This window comes from Pyrus communis, chromosome 11 (genome assembly GCF_041283825.1).
Source record: "Pyrus communis isolate YQ-2024b chromosome 11, ASM4128382v1, whole genome shotgun sequence".
Lineage (NCBI taxonomy): Eukaryota > Viridiplantae > Streptophyta > Magnoliopsida > Rosales > Rosaceae > Pyrus > Pyrus communis.
In genome coordinates this window covers 6,227,425-6,246,968 of record NC_142575.1, presented here as the reverse complement: position 1 = coordinate 6,246,968, position 19,544 = coordinate 6,227,425, and the positions used below count along the sequence as shown (strand labels likewise).

The window sequence follows — 19,544 nt, the reverse complement described above, 5'->3', positions numbered from 1 at the left end:
AAATTCGGAAGTTGGTTACAATACTTACATGTATTTAATATGTATTTAATACAATTACTATCTGACCATCGAGATGATGATTGTATTAAATAAATGTAATCCTAAGGTCGTTATCGTGGTAGAATTGTTGGTTATTACATTGGCAATGCGTTCGACAATTAGAGGTCTTTTTCTCCACTTCACAGTTTATCTTCCATTTTTGTGTAGCAAGGGCGTGTCCCCTTTGCTTATATAATAGAGGCGCTGCAATAGGCGCGCTTGGCTAACGAATAAAAACCCTTGTCCGCTTGGTCTAGTCCGGTCATTGCTTATCTCTTTCTTCTCTATCGGTGAATTGGGGGAGGTGAACAGGCAAGAAATAGGGAAGTAGAGTTTTCTATTCAGCCAAGCCAATCCCCTTCTGCTTGCTTTTTGTCTGTCTACGAGCTTAATGATTCGATAACTGGTACACCAGTACAACAGATGTGCGTCATTTCCAGTCCGGTCCTCACGTACTAGGGAAAGGTCCTCCCAATGTTTCAACGCCTACACCAGATATGGACCCGTCTCATGACGTTTTGAACCTATCTAACATTCCGCTTTAATTGGCGAACCCAACCCTTGAAACATAATACAACCGCAGGTGCCAAAGAGCCATGTTTCTTACAAAAATAAAAACAAAAATCGAGTTACTCTACCAAAAGCACCCCAAAAATGGAGAACTGCTTCAGAACCTCAGTTGTTTGAAGGAAGTTGGAACAAAAAAAATAAAATAAAATCATTACTAAAGCATATTACCAGGATTGACTTTTTAATGTAAAAATATGATTTTTTGTTAAAGTAAACAGTACCATGGACTTTTCGTTAAAACTTCAGAAAAAAAAAAAAAGGAAGAAAAAAAAGGGGCTATGAGTGCAGCTGACCCAGAATCAGTCCCAATTTTTTAACTCAAAACTACAGATGCAGGATTGAGCACAGAACTACGAAGGCAAACACTTAACTACAGACTTACAAGCCCCCTTATTTGGTTCTTGTTAACTTGTCTAAAAAAAATCATTGTAAGAAATCTACATTTATAGACTCTCAAAGATCCCAAAACATAAATCAACTCTGTCGCATTTCAGACCAAAAAACAGCATTTGCCGCGTTAGAACCCCGATACTACATTTTTATTCGGTTTCACAACGTAGGAGTGGTATCGGTACATAATAATTATCTCAATTGCCAAATCTCCCCTGTACACAACCGCAAATCTACCTTAATTCAAAATACGGTGTCACCAACTGTAAGTCTAAACATAAAAATTACCGTAACTAGGAAGAGTTTTTCATAAAGACAATAATCGAATCGCATCGTTGACCAATAAATCCAGAGTTAATGGAGTTGCATTCCATCTACGAAATAGTAAACGCCTTGGTAGCCAATCCCATTTTTAAAAGGCCAGAAAAGCTCCTCCTGTATGTACAAAAGGCCAACGTCCATCCCAATCTTTAAAAACAAGTTATCTAGCACTGTCTTTCTCTTCCCCTCAAGCTCTCTCTTAATAACAATTCATAAAGAAAATTAGGAAACACCTGGTGATATCATCTCGGACTCTGCTCCGCTAGGGCAACCTGCCGCTAATTGGCAAAATAGGCTTTCTCCAAGAAAATCAGAAGTCAAATTCTCCGGTCGCCTGTAAAGGCAGCATTCCAAAAGAAAGGTCAAGAGGATAACAACAAGAAAAGGAATGGAGAATATCAAGCCTTTAAAGCACACTTTACCTTATTGAAGAGAACATCCTTGTTGTTTATGTGCATAATGCCGTCCTTCAATGTGCACTTCCACTTGCTCTTGGTGCGCGTTACCTTCCCAACCAAATACACAAGAAGACAATTGTTACTCATATTTCAGAAAGAAAATTGAAAACCTATATCGAGCCTAGCCATACTACTGCAGTGAGAGAGACACCTTATCAAACTGGGCCAAAACCAAATGTGCTGTGTTAAGCTCATCTCCTTGGTCCACATCATCCAACTCATCATCATCATTTTCATTCAAAGGGGGCTCATCATCATCATCATCTCCCACATCATTTTGAACAACCGGAGCTGGAGTGCTCACTGGTATATCTGGAGGTTAAAAAATGATGAGAGAAGGAGGCCTCAACATCACAGAGATGGATTCACGACACTAAACTTATCCACTCCTACGGTAACCACAATGTTCACAAATTTATCACTAGATTACCATGGGGAGCAGGTGTGCTGGCAACATTGTAGTCTTCATTGAAAGTTCCTTGATAATTGTATATCTGTAGGGCACGGGGAGGAAGAGGCAACAGTCAGTAAGTAAAAGAAAATTATCAAATATTAAGAACAGATGCAGAGCGGAGCAGAGCAGAAAGAGGGGCAGTGGAAATAACGAAACACAACTTTTAGGATAAAGAAATGACGTACATCCAAAATTTATACTTCAGAGACTTTAGACATTAAGTCAAGGGTTAAAGTGATACTGGCTACTAATACCCGGCGAGAGACTGGCTAGAGTCCAGAACCAAAATATGAACCACCAAGTAAAACCCTCGACGTAATCCAAACAAGAGAAAACAAAATCCAGGATCCTAGTACTCTATCCAAAGACCTGCACCATTTTTCCTTGACCATTGATATCACAGTTGACTCATTTAGGGGTGTAAACTACAAGTTGAATACTTATATATATAAATAAGTCCCAGACTTCTTCCCACTCAATAATTCAAGTTAGGGTCCTCCAGGCAATAGTGCACTGCATGGGCGACACTTGGAATCCCCAATGGAAGTCACCCTGGTGGGCCCTAGAATAAATGAATTTAATACCATGTGGACCACTTATCAAATATTAAACTGATAAGGACATATACTACACTTGATCTTAGCCAAAAAGGTAGAGAAAAATAAAAGGAATATAAATTTGATGCCGATTCCTACATTAACACACTCTTGTTTGCCAAAAGGAGGGAAAATCAACCTCCGTAAACCAACAAAGCAGCAGAATGCAGATCAATGGCGGCCACTTGTATGTGTAACTCTTAAGATTATATATTATAGAAGGCAATACAATATATAAGCAAATAATTTGTGATACGTGTAAAAATTTCAGAACAGTCCTTACATTGGGAGTAGAAAGCTCATCATAAGGATCAGGAATTGGCCCATCAAGCTGAGGAATCTTGGGAGTTGAACTTCGTACACGAGTTAACATCTCACTCCATGCACGACTGGCAATAGAAGTGCTCCCTCCACTGACCTGAAAGTTTATCATCATTAAACGATTAAAGAACACATAACAAAAAGACTAAACGCAAAACTTGCTGGTTTATAAGTGTTTTTCCATGCTCTGGATAACTTGAATTCATAAAGATAAAGAAAGAACTACTAATAGTAGCAACAGTGTATTACTCCAACAAATACATAATATATGTAAAAAAGTACTAAGTTACTTAAATGCCTAAAGATACGACTGGTCCCATACCACTGTGAAGTGCAGAAGATAGTTTTATCTAAATAAAGTGCCAAGATTGAAAACTTGCGGGCCTGCCTGGAATATTTGCAGCCTTATTGCTAGCTAAGTTGCAAATGTAATTTCTCATTTTATTTAATTGGTCGGAAAGAGAAAGATAAACAACAGTGATCCCACCCATATTTTACAGCTACATATATAAACTATATTCCCATGACACGAAAAACTATTAGACCATAAAGGAGAAATCACTTGCAAAAGAAAATTGCAATAACAGTGATCATCATATAAGAGACCATTTGAGTCCAAGTACTAAGTTGAACACCAGGTACGGTGACAAAACCTACAAAACTAGCCCAAAGAGAAACAAATATCTAATATAAATGAGAAGATGGCTTTCCAAAGGGAAGAAAATACACCTTTTGTCCTTCTTTGAGCACATTTCCATTAGAATCATTCATGATTTTTCTACCTTTCAAATTCCACTTTTAGCACATCCTACTTGTGCTAACATTCACCGGAAATTGAGCAATTCCACAACCCCAATCAAATCTTTTCCACTTTTAACACATCCTATAGTTGCAAGGCCATCAACCCCAATCGAATCGTTTCATAAAATACCCAGATAATTTTCCTTCAAATTTTATACTCCTCCAGTGAGCGCACAAATGAAAAAAAAATTCATATAGCCAACCGTTTTATACTTTATGAGAAAACAGTTTTTTTTTCCCTCAAGAAACAAAATTTATTGAGCAAATTAATTTATAAAACAATATAAAACCGGAGGGACCATTGGCATGAAAGAAATAGAAAATGACAAAACAGTCTCAGGCAATCAATTTTCCCTCCTTATCTTATAAATCCTGTAGGGGCAGACTTGCTCCAGGTAACCTTTTATTCCTAACAACTGAATTCACCTATAACTCGCCAAAGGAGAAAGAAAGAAAGAAGAATAACTCCAGCTTCACAAAATGAAATCAGAGAGAGAGAGAGAGAGAGTCAGAGAGTTTTGAGTGATCACATATGACAGAGCAATGCCAGTTATTCCCTAACAGTTTATGCCAGTTATTCCACCAAAATATATAAGTCACCTAAAGATTTGAGTTCAGTTGAAGCCTGAGATAATTTGTAATTCATTGGATAAAGAATTCTCAGGTCACATTTTCTTCATATTTTCAAATGCCAGTAATCTAGTCTTAGATTTTACAAAGCATAGATACCCATCCGGAGATTCAAATAAATAAAAATTTTCACTGATACAATGGATGAATGCTAAAGAAAAATGTATGACATCATGATCATCAGACCATCCACACCAATATTGTTAGGAAGTTAAGGGAAAAAAGCAGGAAAATAAAACCTCAATCTCAAACTTCTCAGGTGCAGCATCTCCAGCTCCATCTTGCTGGGGTATAAAACCACCAGCTTGATACTGTGCAGGAAAATCTTCACGCTTTCGCTTTCCAGAATTCATCTGGAGAAAGTCCTGAAATTTTCTTCAACATTACGATAATGACCAACTATAGTGGTAATTCAACAACACCATCTTAATTTAGACTGTATCTCCTTGACAAAGACCAAGTGAAAAACATAAGAAGAAACTGAAGGGAGCAATACACACCAAAGAAATTCAGAACTCTTTAATCATGATTTTTCTTCATACCCAGAAACCAGTCCATTTTCTGCAATTTGAAATTGTAAATAATAGCAGGCATTACCTGTGTTGGGGGTTGATGAGAGGCCCCTCTATCCACCTCATCCCGCCCTTCCACGTAAGCTACACCAATAAAATGTGAATTACTACAGAACTCTCGAGAGTAAAGCTCTATCCAACAATACCATCCAACTTACCAATATTAACATCAAGAGGGGGGCGGTGGTTCATCCAAGTAGAAGGGGGTTGCTGCAAACAGAACAAAGATAATTTAGGTACTCTTATACCAATACAGTATTACTGGAAGTTTATCACAAGATATGTGTGTGTAAAGAGAGTGTATGAACATAAAATTACATAAAGTGATGTACTATAATCACCACACTATCCTTAGCTTTGCAATTTATTATAAATAATTACTAACCATTCAAGGTACTTTGATAATTCATATTTGTTGATTAGCAAAGAGAGTTAGTAGTATTTAGTAACCAGTGAGAGAATTTCAATGCGTGTTTACCATGTAGGGGCTAGGTCTTCCACCTTTCGTCTCTGCATTGACACCACCATTGCTGCTACCAGACTCGTTTGCAGAATAGTCACTACCTCCAGTAGGGATGTTATACAAGTTGTCCCCAGTTCCAGGTAGAGGCGTTTGAATTGGGGTTGCAGGAATTGGGGTTTGCAACGGCGTCTAATATTCCAATGAACCCACATCAACAATGTAATGTAACTTATTTAAGCGAAGATTTTGATTACAAACATAGAAAAAGAAAACACAGCAAAAACTCACTGGAGGAAAGAGTATCTCAGCAGTGGGAGTTTCGTACTCCTCAGTCCCTTCATACGGTACATTGAGATCGTGAACTGGAGTAACACCACTGCCAGGTGTTCCCTTTGCTGCCGACCTCTCTATAGGATTATTTACTACACCAGCCTGCATAGTTTTCGCTTCCCATGTCTGAAATTTACCCCAAATTCAAAAATTAGCTATACCGTAGCTCTTTAATGGCGTCCCAACAAAACAATTAATCCTCGCATAATTCAAAACCCTAGAAATGGATCAGATCGAACTCTTGAACCACTCCGCCAGAAAACCCTAAATCTATCAACATAATAAATAAATAAAACCTAATCTTCAATTAACATGCAGAATTCAAACAATCGAAAACGAAAACAAAACCATGAAGATTGAAATCGGAAATTGAATTTACTCCTTGAAGCTCCTTCAGAACGTCTTCCCCGGGGCCGTTGTTCATGAACTCCTCGCGGACCTTGTTGATGACATCCTCAATAACATTGACGTAGACACTGCTCGTAGATGCCGCCATTTTTGAAATCTCAGCTCCGCCTACCTCCGATTCTCGTCAAGCAAAAAGCAAAATCGAATCGAAGCTTTCCCGGGAGAATTGGGGCACAGAAACTTTCAGCGCAGATAATCGATACGAGTTTGAAGACCTAACATGTAATTAGGGTTTGGATTTGGGGTGTGTGAGTGTGAGAGAGAAGAGAGAGAGAGAGACAACGGCGGAGGATAGAGGTCGACAGCGAGGAGAGAAAGGAAGAGAGAGAGGGGGCGGACGAGAAATGAAGATTAAAGAGTGGAATATAAATAGGTTTGCATCCGATTACATGAGTCGGTCCACGTGGCGAAATCTGCACGTGACAGACTAACCATAAAGCTTATTCTCCGTAGGCTATGTGCAGATAATTTTTTCTCTGTTTTGATTTTTATTATGTAAAATTATTTGATACAACGATATCATTTACACTAGTTAAAAGATAAATTAAGTTACATAATGAATCAACCATTATAATTTCTATAAACTTTCTATTTAGGGGAGTTGAATTTAAACCAAAGGAAAATTCTATGTCGCCAGCTCCTGTTTTTAGCTTTGACGGTGACAATCTTCTTAAAATCATTATTGGTCTCTTCCCTCTCACTTTCTTTTTATTTTATTTGGTGTTGAATTGTCGCCTTGAAACGCTGTAGTTGCTGTGATAGTTCGCCTTTTGGCCCACGCACATAGATAACACATAGTTTTTGATCCAGTTATCACCTTCGATGTTGGGAAGCTAAAGCCATGAAACATCTCAAATTGCCTCGGGATCAAGTTCAGCCATAATGACAATTTGGGATTAGTCGATGCCCTGATATGATTTTTGGATGTCGTGAGGATGTGGAGAGGTGACATGATTTTATCTTTTTTTTTTTTCTGTTTAATAATTTTCAAGAATTGTATTGGAATTTGGTTTGTTTTCTCTCTTTAGGAAAGTGTGCTAGTTTGATTGCTCTCTGTAGGAGAGTTGCTTGATTTTAATATTCTTTTTGGTGTGCTGCCTCTTTTGGATCTATGTGTTAAGGGTGGAGCTGTTTGATTTGTTGGGTCTACTTCACTCAATGTTCTGGGATTGTTGCAATGAGTAGGTGATGTGGTCGATTCATGGGCATCGTATTCCTTGTCCCAATTTATGATGTCAGATTTTGTTCTTAGATGATCTTCGTGTAACATGAAATTTAATGGTTTTGTGAGTTTGTTCTCACATGTCCTTATATCAATTTGTATATCTTGTGGTTCTCGATGAGTTCAAACAAGTGCTTAAAGTCTACTTATTGTTTTGCAAGTTTAGACCTAAATTGCAAGGACATTTTTGGAGTCGAGTTATTCATAATATGTTTTTATAATGTCATTTTATCAATGAATGAAATTTCGTTCTCTTTTTTTTTTTTTTTTTTTTTAACCACTTATTTATGAGTAAAAAAAAAAAATTCACAAGATTGTAGTACTAAGGTTTGTTCATTTGCCCTCCAAAATATTTCACAAGATTGTTGTATAGAATTTGTTTTGAAGGCACCCAATCCTTGGTCATAAAACATCTTTAGGATTCCAAAAGTGGAGTAGGATTTTCTCTCCTCCTATTACCATCCTCTTTCGTCTCCTCCTCTCACACTCTTCCTTTTGCCTTATTTTCTATATTAAAAATTCAAAACAAGATGTAGACGTGACGTAATTGCAATAGGTTAAATAAGAGGAGATGAAAAGAAAAAGAGATTAGAAGATAAGAGAATTTTACTCCTTCAAAAGTGTGATACAAGAGCCGATCAAGATAAACGAGTTGCCAAACATTACAAGGCGGCCGATGGGTTGGGCAAGGAATTGGCCATGCATCGTTTCCCATGTTGCACCTCATTACAATTCCCATATCACAACCTTTAAGCCCAAGGACGACAAAATGGAAAATTCACTGCGACGAGCAAAGAACGTCGCTAAAGTTGTCAGAGAATTCGCTGCTCAACTCTAAGGGGGCAGATATATACTTGGATAATTTCAATTTGGAATGGATTGTAAAAGAACACAATAATTCAACCTCTACTTTCTTTGAGTGAAGCAGCCATCCATATTTAGCACTACATATTGTTGCATCGGTAAACAGTGACACATCATTTTAACACAATAAACAACTTATCTCATTCAACCCACTAAACGAAGCCTTATTGTTTGGATAACTTCACCGAGCACACAAAAGAAGAAGGTATCCTCCAATGCACGAGGTACCATGAAACAATCTATAGTGAGCTTGGTACCTCATGCCCGTCGAGTAAACCTATAAGGCTACAATCAAACACATGCTGAAACAATTCCCTTTAATATGTGACGAATACTTATCAAACGCAGTCAGCAACTGCAACATTGTAAGTAAAACATTTTTGGTTGAAGTTATATTTTCTTATCACATTTATTAGAGATAAGGGAGGGACGTTGGCTGTTCTTTTTACAGGGAATTTATACAGTAAATCAAAAAACGAGAAGCAATTCCCTTGGACTCAAGGTATTGTGTATTGAAGATAATTATTGTAACAGCTACCCTCCAATGTTCGTGAGACGAGATTGAAGAGTGGGACAATGTTGAGGCTTTTGTTTAAAAAGGTAATGTTACCTATGTTTATCTCTTATACGGGTTTTTAATTTTCGACCGTGAAATTGAATAAATTAAAGAAGACAAGAATTAACAAAAGTGTGCTCGACGAACGCACCTCTTGTTGATTTTCATACACTTTTGTTAATTTTTCTCGATTGGTCATTTTTAATTTATTTAATTCGAAGATTGAAAATTAAATGTGTGTGAAAAATAAAAATAAATGTGAATAAGTGATGTATGGTCACCACCTTATTTATCACCGTTAGATTAGTTTGAATTTCGAGATTCATGTAGCGGATAAGCATAAATTTCAAAATTCAAACTCATCTAATAATGATAAATAAAGTGATGAGCATACATCACACTAAATGATGTTAAACAAAAATACACTCGAATAAGAATAGATATTGTAATTGTAATGACATATTCTTTATGAATTAGGGCATTTGGCGGCTAATCTCTCCTACCGACCTTGAGAGAGAGTTCTCCCACTGCTCACACACACACCTCGCGTAAAGCTCAAACTACACACCCCTCGCTCTGCTTCCATCTCTCTCTCTCTCCCTCCCTTTCTCCCTCCTCAACCGCCGAAATCTTTGAGCTTTCTTCGCAAACCCTAAAAAATGTCTGGCGGGTTTTTCAGGGTAAGTTGTATCGGATTTCATCTCAATTACCTAACCCCAGATCTTCTAATTCAGAAACCCCAATTTTACTGACCGATTAATTTGGATTGTGTCTGTTCAGGGTACGTCCGCTGATCAGGACACTAGGTTTTCCAATAAGCAAGCGAAGCTGATGAAATCTCAGAAATTTGCACCTGAATTGGAACATTTGGTTCGTCTCTTTCCCCTAATTTTTTGTTCGAGTCTAATCGAAATTTCAATTCGCATATAAAGTTTGTTAAATTTTAAGAATTGGGTATTGCTCAAGTGTTGACGAAATCGGGTGTGACCTATTGTTGTGGTTAATTGTGCATGAATGATGTGTTGTAGGTCGATATAACGAAGGTCAGTATGGATGTTATGCGCCCGTGGATTGCTAATCGAGTAACGGAGCTTCTCGGATTCGAAGATGAAGTTCTTATCAACTTTATCTATGGTCTTTTGGAAGGAAAGGTAATTTAATACTTTATATGTTTAGTGCTTTGTCCAGGGGGTGAGACTAGCTGATAGGTACTGTTTATCGCTTTTCGTTCGAGTGCACAAGTATGTCTAGTTAATAATGAAGGTGAACTATATATATTCCTGTCATTTCCCTTCACCCAGGTTTCAACTTGTGGTAATTTTAATAATTTATTGTTAAGATTTGTTGGTATGAGAGCCCCGGTTTTGTGCGTTTGTGGTTAAGAGTAATGTTGTTTGAACTGCATCTGTTTTCTACAACTCGCAGGTGGTGAATGGGAAGGAAATTCAAATCTCGCTTACTGGATTTATGGAGAAAAACACTGTGAAGTTTATGAAAGAGCTTTGGACACTGCTTATCAGTGCACAGAACAATGCTAGTGGTGTTCCTCAACAGTTTTTAGATGCCAAACAAGAAGAAGCACGGAAAAAGAAGGTTATTATATTTTCAGTTTCACATTGTGTTCCAAGTCTGTTGAGATGATTCAGCTTTATTTAATGATATCGTGTTATGGATTCTTGCAGGAGGAGGCAGACAAGTTTGCAAGTGACATTCAGAGAAAGAAAGAGAAGGAGAGGATAGATCAACAAGAGATATTGAAGAAGATGGTAATAATATTTCATGCTGGAGATCCATTCTCTAGAGCTCAGTTGTTTTGTTTTAACTTCCGTTTGTGTTTTCATGCATTCAGCTAGCTTCTGCAATTATTTGGGTTCATTCCTTTTCCTCAAACTACTGTAGGAAGAAGGGGCTGACAAGAAAGCAAACAGTGCTGCATTGGAGCCAAGCACAAAGCGTATGTCGCCAAGGGATTCAAATGATCATTATGAGGATGAAAGAGGAGCTGAAAAGAGGATTGGTGTGAAGGCAAGGAGCAAGTAAGAAATTCAGAATTGTTTTACCCATTCACTAGTTCTGTTGTTACATCTGTTGTCTAACTATGCTTTGCACTCATGCATAAAAACTTTTCTCTATATGGAAATTGTTTCTTTTCAGTATTAGTAATCATTTGTCTACTTATGCTTTACTTTCTTGTTCTTTAAATATATGGAATAGTGTAGGCACATATGGTTTGGTTGTCTACATGATTTGATGTGAAAGTTCTATCACTTTTTTTCTTTCGTTAATTTTCCAGTGTAAAATCCACAAAGTCGTTCTAAAGATTATGTGTAATCTCCTGCAGGGTTTCCAGATCTCCAAATTCTGAAAATTCATCTTTGTCTCCTCGGTAATTATCTTGACTATCATTTTCTGTCATTAATCTTAAATACACTGATTGGTTGCAGTAGAGCGAATAAAATTTAGATTTCAGTTCTATTAAACAAAGGTCCACCTTGTAGGTCCATTAGTGGGTCGCATTCTAAGCCAAAAGTTATGCCGAGTATGTTTTGTTATTGAAAAGAATAAACTTGTGATTTATTCTCTTGCTTGAAGGTTTTACTGTTTTGAGTTTCATTTGTTAACTGGAGTTAACATTTTTTGAGATAGTGCCTTTATTAAGAGTTTCTCATGTATCATTGATAATTCGATTTTAGATTTCCTGATTTTTTCGAATCTCACTATATTTATAATTGTTTAGTGAAAGACACCGATCAAGAAGTATTTCCAAGTCACCAAAAGCGTTGAGACGATCCATTTCTTCTGATAGGAGTGATCGCTCTTCACCAAGACGGCCTATTACAACTGTTCGGAGGCATTCGCCAGAGGGATCAACCTCCCCAAGAGGAAGATCACGTTATTCCAGGCAAAGATCTAGATCAAATTCCCAACAAAGATCACCCTCTCCGTATCGGCGTAGAGTACATTCTCCATATTGGCGTAGACCCTCACCTGTCAGGCGCCGCAGATCACCATCCCCAGTCCGTCGCCGCAGATCACCATCGCCAGTCCGGCGCCGCAGATCACCTTCGCCAGTCCGGCGCCACAGATCACCTTCACCAGTCCGGCGCCGCAGATCACCTTCACCAGTCCGGCGCCGCAGATCACCCTCGCCTATTCGACGTCCCAGATCACCCTCGCCTGTGCGACGTCCCAGATCACCCTCGCCTGTGCGACGTCCCAGATCACCCTCGCCTGTGCGGCGTCGCAGGTCACCCTCTCCTTTGCGACGTCGCAGGTCGCCCTCTCCTTTGCGACGTCGCAGATCTCGCTCACCTGTGCGTCGCAGATCACCCTCACCTGTACGACGGGCGTATCGAAGATCCCCATTGAATACACGGAACAGGTATGTGTCTCCCTTGCAACATAGGTCACCAGTTCGTAGCAGGAGGTCACCAACTCCTCCGCATAGGTCTCCGTCTCCGCATGATCGAAGTTCATCTCCTATTCAGCATGGTTCCCCTTCGCCAATCAGGAGAACATCAAAGCTTCAGAGATCTCCCTCACAATCTCCTCAAGAAAGAACCAGGTTTATATAACTAAGTTTTTTTTGAGAATTCTGTTTGTTTTTTTCCTGTCCCATAGGCTTTCATTTGGTGCATTGAATGTTAGATTTAAGCACATTATTGAAGTTCTGTAGTTGTAGTCATTTTATGAGATTTAAGTTATGGAGAAGCTTTCCTTGTAAGGGCTTCTGTTGCATATTGTCAATAGTTCTTTGCTACCTATTTAGATAATTCTTTATAAGGCATGATGAGAAAAATACCAATCTTATGAATAACAATGTTACAGGTCCCGTGAAAAAATTTCTCCTGTGCCACACCGGTCTAGCTCGTATGGGTCATTGCAGAGGGAATTAAAGAATGGGAATGATTCGCGTAAAAGAGCACCAGATTTGTCGCCATCACCAGTGAGGTCTCGTTTACTCTCAGAATCTCCACCAGGCGTAAGAAGTGATAGTGAAGAAAGGAGGTATTCATCTTGGCTGCATGATTGATTCATATGATCTTACGACGTTAGTCTTTGATTAATTTGTTAGCTTTGTACTTACTATTTCATGTTGCATCAGAAGAAGATTATCTAGCCCAGATGAGAGTCCAGTGAGACAACCAAGGGAGCAAATGACTCATGATGTTAGCTCAAGTCCTCCAAGGAAACCAAGAGAACAACAACTTCATCGTGGAAGTCCAGACATAAGTGAAGAGTAAGAAATGAACTATACTAGGTTACATTTGAATTCGAAAATTTATCAAAATATTGTTGATATTCTTTTTTATCATTTATCATAGTATTATTTGTCCAAAATAAATAAATTGTCATAGTGTTAGAAGATTTTCATTCTTTCAATTTATCTTTAGTAATTTTGGATTTTTGGTGCGGTATCAGTAAGCTGATAGCCTCTCCTGCTAAGGTTCGTAACAAGGAAGAGTACTCTCGAAACCGTCTGGATAACAAGGACTTCAGAAACAAGGAGCACGAGATGAAGAGGTAAATATGCCTGTGACACATTTTATCATGCATTCATGATTACTTGGATGCACTTAGTTTGTAGGTCTGACATTGTTACACTCCTGACAGTGGCAAATCTTCTGGGAGGGTGGTTCCTGAAAGTCCTGATCAACAACAGGCTCCAACCATATATAAGGACTCTCTACGTGGTGAGATGCAAAATCCCGATGAGGGTAGAAAGTCTGATGAAAAGAACCATTCTCATTCAAAAAATTCCAAGGACAGTGATCGGCATTGCAAATCTGGATCTGTGCACTCATCCATTGAAAAGGTTGATCATAGTAATCGAAGTGGTATTGTTGATTCTGGTTCCGAGGAAAGTGAAAAATGCAGAGGTGCGGAAAAGGGAAAACGAAAGAATAAGAGATCAGAGAGGCAAGAAGTTACTTCAGATGATGATTACAGCAATGATTCTGAAATAGATGAGAGGAAGAATGCTAAAAGGAGAAGGAAAGAGGAAAAGAGATCAAGGAAGGAGAAGAAGCGCCGAAGACGCGAGGAGCGACGTCGCAGAAAAGAAGAACGTCGTGCAGAGAAGATGAAAGGGAAGAATTACAGTGATGCTTCTGCTTCAGATGGTGAACATGTAGGCAGGAGGAAGCTTCATTCAAGTGACAATGAAGAGAAGGAGGATGTTCAGAAGAAACTTGAGATTGAGTTACGCAAGAAGGCTCTTGAATCACTTAAAGCAAAAAAGGGCATTAGTCACTAAATTTGTTTCTGTGTTTGGACACTATGGTGTTTAATCTTTTCAATCCTATAAAGCAATAACATTTCAGATTTGTTAGGATTATAATTTGTATGAATGCAAGTACTTCTATGTTTTTGGTTACTGTTTAATGTAATCTGTGTTTACTGCTGGCAGCTTAAATGGATAAATGAGGATTTCCTGAGCTATTCTCTTGAGTTCAACTTTATGCAGACCTTGCTGCTAGATTTTCTGGTAATGGTTGTCCTTTGTGAATTGTGAATATGATTTGTTGTTCTATAGGATGTCCTCATAATGTGGATGTGGAGCTCTTACATTGCCTTTACATTGGTTTTTGTCTGATTTTGATTTTGAATTGAGTTTTAGATCTAGTTTTTCTAGTTGTTGAACACTTCATTATATTTTTGTATTCGGGTATTGTTAGCTTATTTTATGTGCAAGGTTGGTTACAATTTTGGGTATGGTTTGCATGATTGGTTGGCATTATTTGTTTCTTACGACGTAAAGAATCTGAAGGTCTTGTTTGTTTCAATGATGAGAATTTACTAAAATTAGATTTCTGGTTAATTGGTAGATGAAATTTATGTCAACTAGGTGTGAACTACTTGAGCAGATCATGTGCAGATTCACATTTTGACCATTGATTCAGGTACTTTTCTATGCCTTTACGGGCCCTTTTAGAGGAACAACTCAGTGTCTTTAGGGAATCCTTTTTCTCCTCATTCAATCTAATAATCTCTCTCTCTCTCTCTCTCTCTCTCTCTCTTCCCCTCCTAGTTAGTATATTGTTGCTACTTTCTCACTGCATTTGTGTTTACATTTTAAGGTTGGCAGCTTGAGAGTGGACTTATTTTTTCTAAAATTCTCCATGGTGCTATGGTCTTGGATTTGTCCGGTCCTGATGTTGATACCGGCTATAAGGTTGATTTGGATGGTAATGGTTAATACTGTATGAGGAGTTGTTAATGTCACTTCTTGAATTCTCTTATGTGAAGCATTTAATTCTGTTAGGATAATTTGTGGCTTGGATTATACTTTTCTGTCATCTGGCAGTTCTGTATTGTGATTTTAATCGTTCATTTAGACATATGGTATGTGAATCTTTGGCTGCAGTTTTGACTCTTTTTTCCTTTCAATAGTCGGTTATAAGTATTTTCTGCATCTTCGCATGGATTTCTATTCATTTTCAGAATTACAGTGACAATTATTTTTGATGTATTACTGCCTTTTGCGAAAGGATTCTTTTGCGGTATTATGATTAACTTTGACATTGATAGATGGTTTCCGTTGCTAATGCAAGTAGTTTGTTACTGTGAATGCTAGCATTTGAATAGCAAATGATTGTGTGAGTTTTGTTGGAGATGTGAAGCATGGAGTTGTATTCGTAACGTGTTGTCTGACTTTGCACTAGTAGATGAAGCTTATGGTTACGACTTGGATGCTGATACCAACGGTCATCGAAGGGGAAGGATGAGAGCTTATCTGTTTTGTTGTGAAGATCTCGATGAGCATACTAGTGTGCTAGTATATTTTGCTTGCCAGGTTGTGTTTATGTTTTAGGTGGGCTTAGACTGAAAATTTGTTTTCGAGTTCGTCGGAGTTGATATTTTTCTTCTGGGAAGTCCCTTTTTCATTTCCCACCCTCACCCATCTGTCCTTCATCTTTCGCAGATAGTCCCCAGCGAAACTCCCATCCAATAGGTTGTAACATCCCTAGTAAATTTGCAGTTCCGATCTTTTTTATTTTTTCTGTTGATTTTATAGCGAGCGATGGTCGACTGAAATCATCTGTTTGAATACGAATGTTGTCGATTTGAATCTGTTTGTAGTTGTTATGGCATGGCTTGGTTATTGTTGTGCAGGTTTGAAAGCCCAGTATAGGTTGTGCATTCTGCAATGCCAATCTGTCTTATTAGCTTGAATTCCATGTTACATCCAATGACTTCAAAAGAATTGAAAGAGGAGCTGTATGAGGTGAAAATCTCATGTATGGTTCTGTAGATTGGCAGTAAGGGTGACTTATCTGTCGACTTTTCCACTATCACCCCAAAAAACCAAACTCTGCCTTACGTAAAGTTGCTAGAGTACGCTTCGCGATGCCAATCTGTCTTATTAGCTTGAATTCCATGTTACACTTTATGGAATTTACCTTGGCTGCGTGCCCTTACAAGGCTTGCCGTTGAATGTCGCTTCTCGGTTGTTTTGCCATTTAGTCCTGGGTTTAGAGGAAGCCCCGGATGAGATTCTGCTCGGTAACCGGAAAAATACACCCGCGTGTCTGCATCTCTCCGCATCTCTACTCATGTGATCCACACCCGGCGAAGTAAGATTTTCGCCTTCTCACCGGGGTGTCGTTATTAAAGTTACCAAGATTGTCTTGCTCACTCTTTTTGGTGCTTCAACGAAACTGAAAATAATTGACATTGGGTATTTGTGACCATATTACGCATCCGTGGGCCATGCCTATCTTATTATGCCTACGGTATGTAGAAATATCATGGCTCTATGTCACTTTCTGGTGGTTCAATCTGCCATTAGAATTCTTGGTGTCCAATTTTTCTCTGGTAGATAGAGCGTGCCATGTGGCGCCGTTTCATTCGCCTGCACCCATACCCTCCCATCCAAATTCCAGATAATATTCGTGCCAAGGGGGCAATTCAATTGCCACATGCTCGTGGTGTGCTGCAAAAAATCTGAATTGTGAGGGAAAAGAAGCCACACTTTGCATCAATGGCTGCAACTCTCACTTCCAATTCGTTTCTTCTAACCTCCACGCCCAACTCGAGAGCAACAACCCGTAAGAACCCAAGGCTCTCAGTCTTCGCCAAGAGGGGAGGACCCTTGTCTGCATTTCGGTTTGGCAAGTCCGGGGACAATGGTTCAGTGTCGGACGAAGGCCAAGCTGAGGACTCCAACAATTCCAGCTCTTTCCGGTTTGATTTCCGAAAATTTCCCGATGTAAAGGCTTTGATCCCTGTCGTGAATCGGCCTTCTTTAGGTCTGTCCTTTGGGAACCAAAGAGCCAAGGACCCCGGAACAGTGTTCGTTGCTGGCGCAACCGGGCAGGCAGGGGTTCGGATAACGCAAGCCCTTCTGCGCGAAGGTTTTAACGTGCGGGCTGGTGTGCCTGAGCTTGGTGCTGCTCAGGAGTTGGCTCGAGTTGCTTCTAAATACAAGGTTAGCTCTCAAACCAATTTTATGCAATGTGATTCTGTGAATCAAAACAATTTCCGCTTCGACTATGGAACTGATGTAACTTTGTGTAAAAATAACTACGATGTCTTTTTTCGACGGGAATTATAATTTATAATGCTGTCCTAAACAATGAAACCAACATCTAGTGTCGATAGCTTTAGTGGTAGAACACTTATCCTTCGTTATGCAAGCATTTTGTATACTAGGTCTAGGATTTTAGCTCCTACTTCTATTGAACACTGTAGATCATATCAAATGAAGAATCAAAACGCCTCAACGCGGTCGAATCCGTCTTCCAAGATGCTGAATCCATTGCCAAAGCCATTGGAAACGCCGGCAAAGCCGTTGTCACCATTGGCCCTGCCGAGAATGGTCCAACGACGGAAGTCACCCCATTCGACGCCTTGCAAGTGGTCCAAGCTGCCCAACTGGCCGGCGTTGGGCACGTGGCGATAATCTATGATGGGAACTCAGTGGGAACGTCAACGTACAATGTAATAGATGGCATATCCTTATTCTTCAACAACCTCTTCTCACGATCACAGCCGTTGTCAGTCTCCGAGTTTTTGCAAAAAGTCATCGAAATGGACGTTAGCTACACGTTTATAAAGACAAGTTTGACGGAAGATTTTTCGCCGGAGAGCTCTTATAACATTGTTGTGTCAGCTGAAGGAAGCAGAGCTGCAAACGACTACAAAGTAATGTAATGTATGCAATATAAGTGTAATGCTTTCTTTTTATTTTATTTTCGTTTTTATTTTTTGACATTAAAATTTCGTAGTTTGTCCTGATAATATTGAACATTACTCAAGTAGGTAGCCAAGTCTCAGATTGCAGCTCTGGTGGCAGATGTTTTCTCGAACACTTCTGTGGCGGAAAATACGGTACACAAAACTGATCACATTGCAGATCACATCTTTTGTCAAGATGAAACCCAATTGGGCTCTATCTATCTTAGTGGGTTTGACCGTTGTGATAAACGTGATCGATCAAACATTACTCTCTTTTTTTTCTTCCCTTAAATGTGTATATTATACATTGATATGTTACTGATGTATTGTATTTTTCTTGCTGGCTTCTCTGTTGATTTAAAATGTTTATTTTTTATGCTTGGCAAGGTTGTGGAAGTATATACCGATCCATCCGCACCCTTGAGGCCTGTAGATCAGCTTTTCAGGTAGAACCCTAATCATATTTTCTTATTAAAAAAACGCATTATTTTTTGTGGAAACTTTTTCTAACTATTGTGCATGTTTTATTGGCTTTAGTACCATCCCTAAGGATGAAAGAAGGAAAGCTTATGCAGTAATGGTTGCGAAGGCCAAGGCGGAAGAAGAGGCAATAATAGCTGCTGAGAGAGCCCGCGAAGCAGCTGAGGCGACGAAGAAACTTGAAGAAGAGGTAAAAAAGCTGACCGAGCAAGAAGCTCGCTCCACGAATTTAGCTGAAGACGCTCAAGTGAAGGCTGAGGCTGCAGGGGCCTCAATAGATAGCCTTTTGAACAAGGCAAAAAATATTGGCATGGGGATGTCGTGGAAAAAGTTTAGCACACAAGTTGCGGACACAGTTCAAAACTCAGAGACGCCAAAAGTGCAGATTGCGACCGTCAGAGGACAGGCAAAGGCTCGGACTTTATCTCCTCAGAAAGCGGTTTCCAAGCCAGTTCCAACTCCCAAACCAGCTTCTTTGAAGCCTAAGGAGCAGCCAAAGCCTGAAGCTAAACAAACAGATGCGAAGAAAGAAGTGAGGAAGGTGTTCGGGGGCTTGTTTACGCAGGAAACTGTGTACGTTGACGACGAGTGAGACGATTAATTACTTGCCAAGTACCATGTATAGTCTTTTCAGACTACTTTGGTGAAGAATGTGCAGTAGTTTGTTTTGTTATTGAAATTTGAAGGATGGTTAAGTTTACATATCAGTTCTAGCAAATAATGTGTACTCGTTAAAGTATTTTTCTCAATGAATAATGAATTAATCTCTTTCGAGTTCTTAAACCTTCAAACCTTAATTAAGTGAACTTCGCAAAAACACCGTATGAAAAACTAATTGCAGAAACTGGTGACCTAAGTTATACTAAACTTAAAACAAATGCGGTCCGCT

The 19,544-nt window shown here is 39.1% G+C and overlaps 3 protein-coding genes and 1 pseudogene across 5 annotated transcripts; 2 read left to right on the top strand and 2 right to left on the bottom strand.

The window, feature by feature from the left end:
- Positions 1 to 1,283: 1,283 nt before the first annotated feature.
- On the bottom strand, positions 1,284 to 6,692 carry LOC137741913 (transcription initiation factor IIA large subunit). 2 transcript variants are annotated; one of them, XR_015953336.1, is made up of 12 exons: positions 6,325 to 6,692; positions 5,904 to 6,071; positions 5,631 to 5,804; positions 5,311 to 5,362; positions 5,178 to 5,236; positions 4,820 to 4,945; positions 3,112 to 3,246; positions 2,209 to 2,272; positions 1,930 to 2,090; positions 1,743 to 1,826; positions 1,554 to 1,654; positions 1,284 to 1,434 (listed from the first exon to the last, which is right to left on the bottom strand). XR_015953336.1 is itself a non-coding variant. In XM_068481612.2 (11 exons), exons 1-11 carry the CDS (start codon positions 6,439 to 6,441, stop codon positions 1,631 to 1,633), a joined length of 1,164 nt encoding a protein of 387 aa, XP_068337713.1. In that variant the 5' UTR covers positions 6,442 to 6,692; the 3' UTR covers positions 1,284 to 1,630. The 2 variants fall into 2 exon arrangements, 1 of the variants encoding a protein (XP_068337713.1); XM_068481612.2 differs by having other exon boundaries at positions 1,284 to 1,654.
- Positions 2,716 to 2,897, bottom strand: LOC137743943 (U2 spliceosomal RNA; annotated as a pseudogene).
- A 2,745-nt stretch (positions 6,693 to 9,437) lies between the features above and the next one.
- Positions 9,438 to 14,437, top strand: LOC137741469 (uncharacterized). Of its 2 annotated transcripts, none has more exons than XM_068481174.2 (12): positions 9,438 to 9,675; positions 9,776 to 9,865; positions 10,024 to 10,146; positions 10,421 to 10,588; positions 10,678 to 10,761; positions 10,895 to 11,031; positions 11,337 to 11,381; positions 11,733 to 12,560; positions 12,824 to 13,003; positions 13,101 to 13,235; positions 13,418 to 13,519; positions 13,610 to 14,437. In XM_068481174.2, exons 1-12 carry the CDS (start codon positions 9,655 to 9,657, stop codon positions 14,250 to 14,252), a joined length of 2,556 nt encoding a protein of 851 aa, XP_068337275.2. In that variant the 5' UTR covers positions 9,438 to 9,654; the 3' UTR covers positions 14,253 to 14,437. The 2 variants fall into 2 exon arrangements, with proteins under 2 accessions (XP_068337275.2, XP_068337276.2); XM_068481175.2 differs by having other exon boundaries at positions 9,455 to 9,675; positions 13,104 to 13,235.
- Positions 14,438 to 15,679: 1,242 nt separating this feature from the next.
- LOC137741470 (protein PLASTID TRANSCRIPTIONALLY ACTIVE 16, chloroplastic) lies at positions 15,680 to 19,423 on the top strand. The gene is made up of 5 exons (XM_068481176.2): positions 15,680 to 17,426; positions 17,690 to 18,142; positions 18,260 to 18,328; positions 18,563 to 18,621; positions 18,713 to 19,423. The coding sequence occupies exons 1-5, from the start codon at positions 16,980 to 16,982 to the stop codon at positions 19,245 to 19,247; spliced, it is 1,563 nt and encodes a 520-aa protein (XP_068337277.1). The 5' UTR covers positions 15,680 to 16,979; the 3' UTR covers positions 19,248 to 19,423.
- The last annotated feature ends 121 nt before the right edge of the window (positions 19,424 to 19,544 follow it).

What these genes read in the sequence shown, in the direction of transcription:
- LOC137741470 (XM_068481176.2), top strand. Translation starts at nt 16,980, where the DNA reads ATGGCTGCAACTCTCACTTCCAATTCGTTTCTTCTAACCTCCACGCCC. An exon ending in CTTCTGTGGCGGAAAATACG is followed by an intron (nt 18,329 to 18,562) that starts GTACACAAAACT and finishes ATGCTTGGCAAG; the next exon opens with GTTGTGGAAGTATATACCGA. An exon ending in CCTGTAGATCAGCTTTTCAG is followed by an intron (nt 18,622 to 18,712) that starts GTAGAACCCTAA and finishes TATTGGCTTTAG; the next exon opens with TACCATCCCTAAGGATGAAA.
- LOC137741913 (XM_068481612.2), bottom strand. Translation starts at nt 6,441, where the DNA reads ATGGCGGCATCTACGAGCAGTGTCTACGTCAATGTTATTGAGGATGTC. An exon ending in CCCTCTTGATGTTAATATTG is followed by an intron (nt 5,237 to 5,310) that starts GTAAGTTGGATG and finishes TTATTGGTGTAG; the next exon opens with CTTACGTGGAAGGGCGGGAT. An exon ending in CAGCACACCTGCTCCCCATG is followed by an intron (nt 2,091 to 2,208) that starts GTAATCTAGTGA and finishes TTTAACCTCCAG; the next exon opens with ATATACCAGTGAGCACTCCA.
- LOC137741469 (XM_068481174.2), top strand. Translation starts at nt 9,655, where the DNA reads ATGTCTGGCGGGTTTTTCAGG. An exon ending in TGTCTGGCGGGTTTTTCAGG is followed by an intron (nt 9,676 to 9,775) that starts GTAAGTTGTATC and finishes GTGTCTGTTCAG; the next exon opens with GGTACGTCCGCTGATCAGGA. An exon ending in AAGAGATATTGAAGAAGATG is followed by an intron (nt 10,762 to 10,894) that starts GTAATAATATTT and finishes AAACTACTGTAG; the next exon opens with GAAGAAGGGGCTGACAAGAA.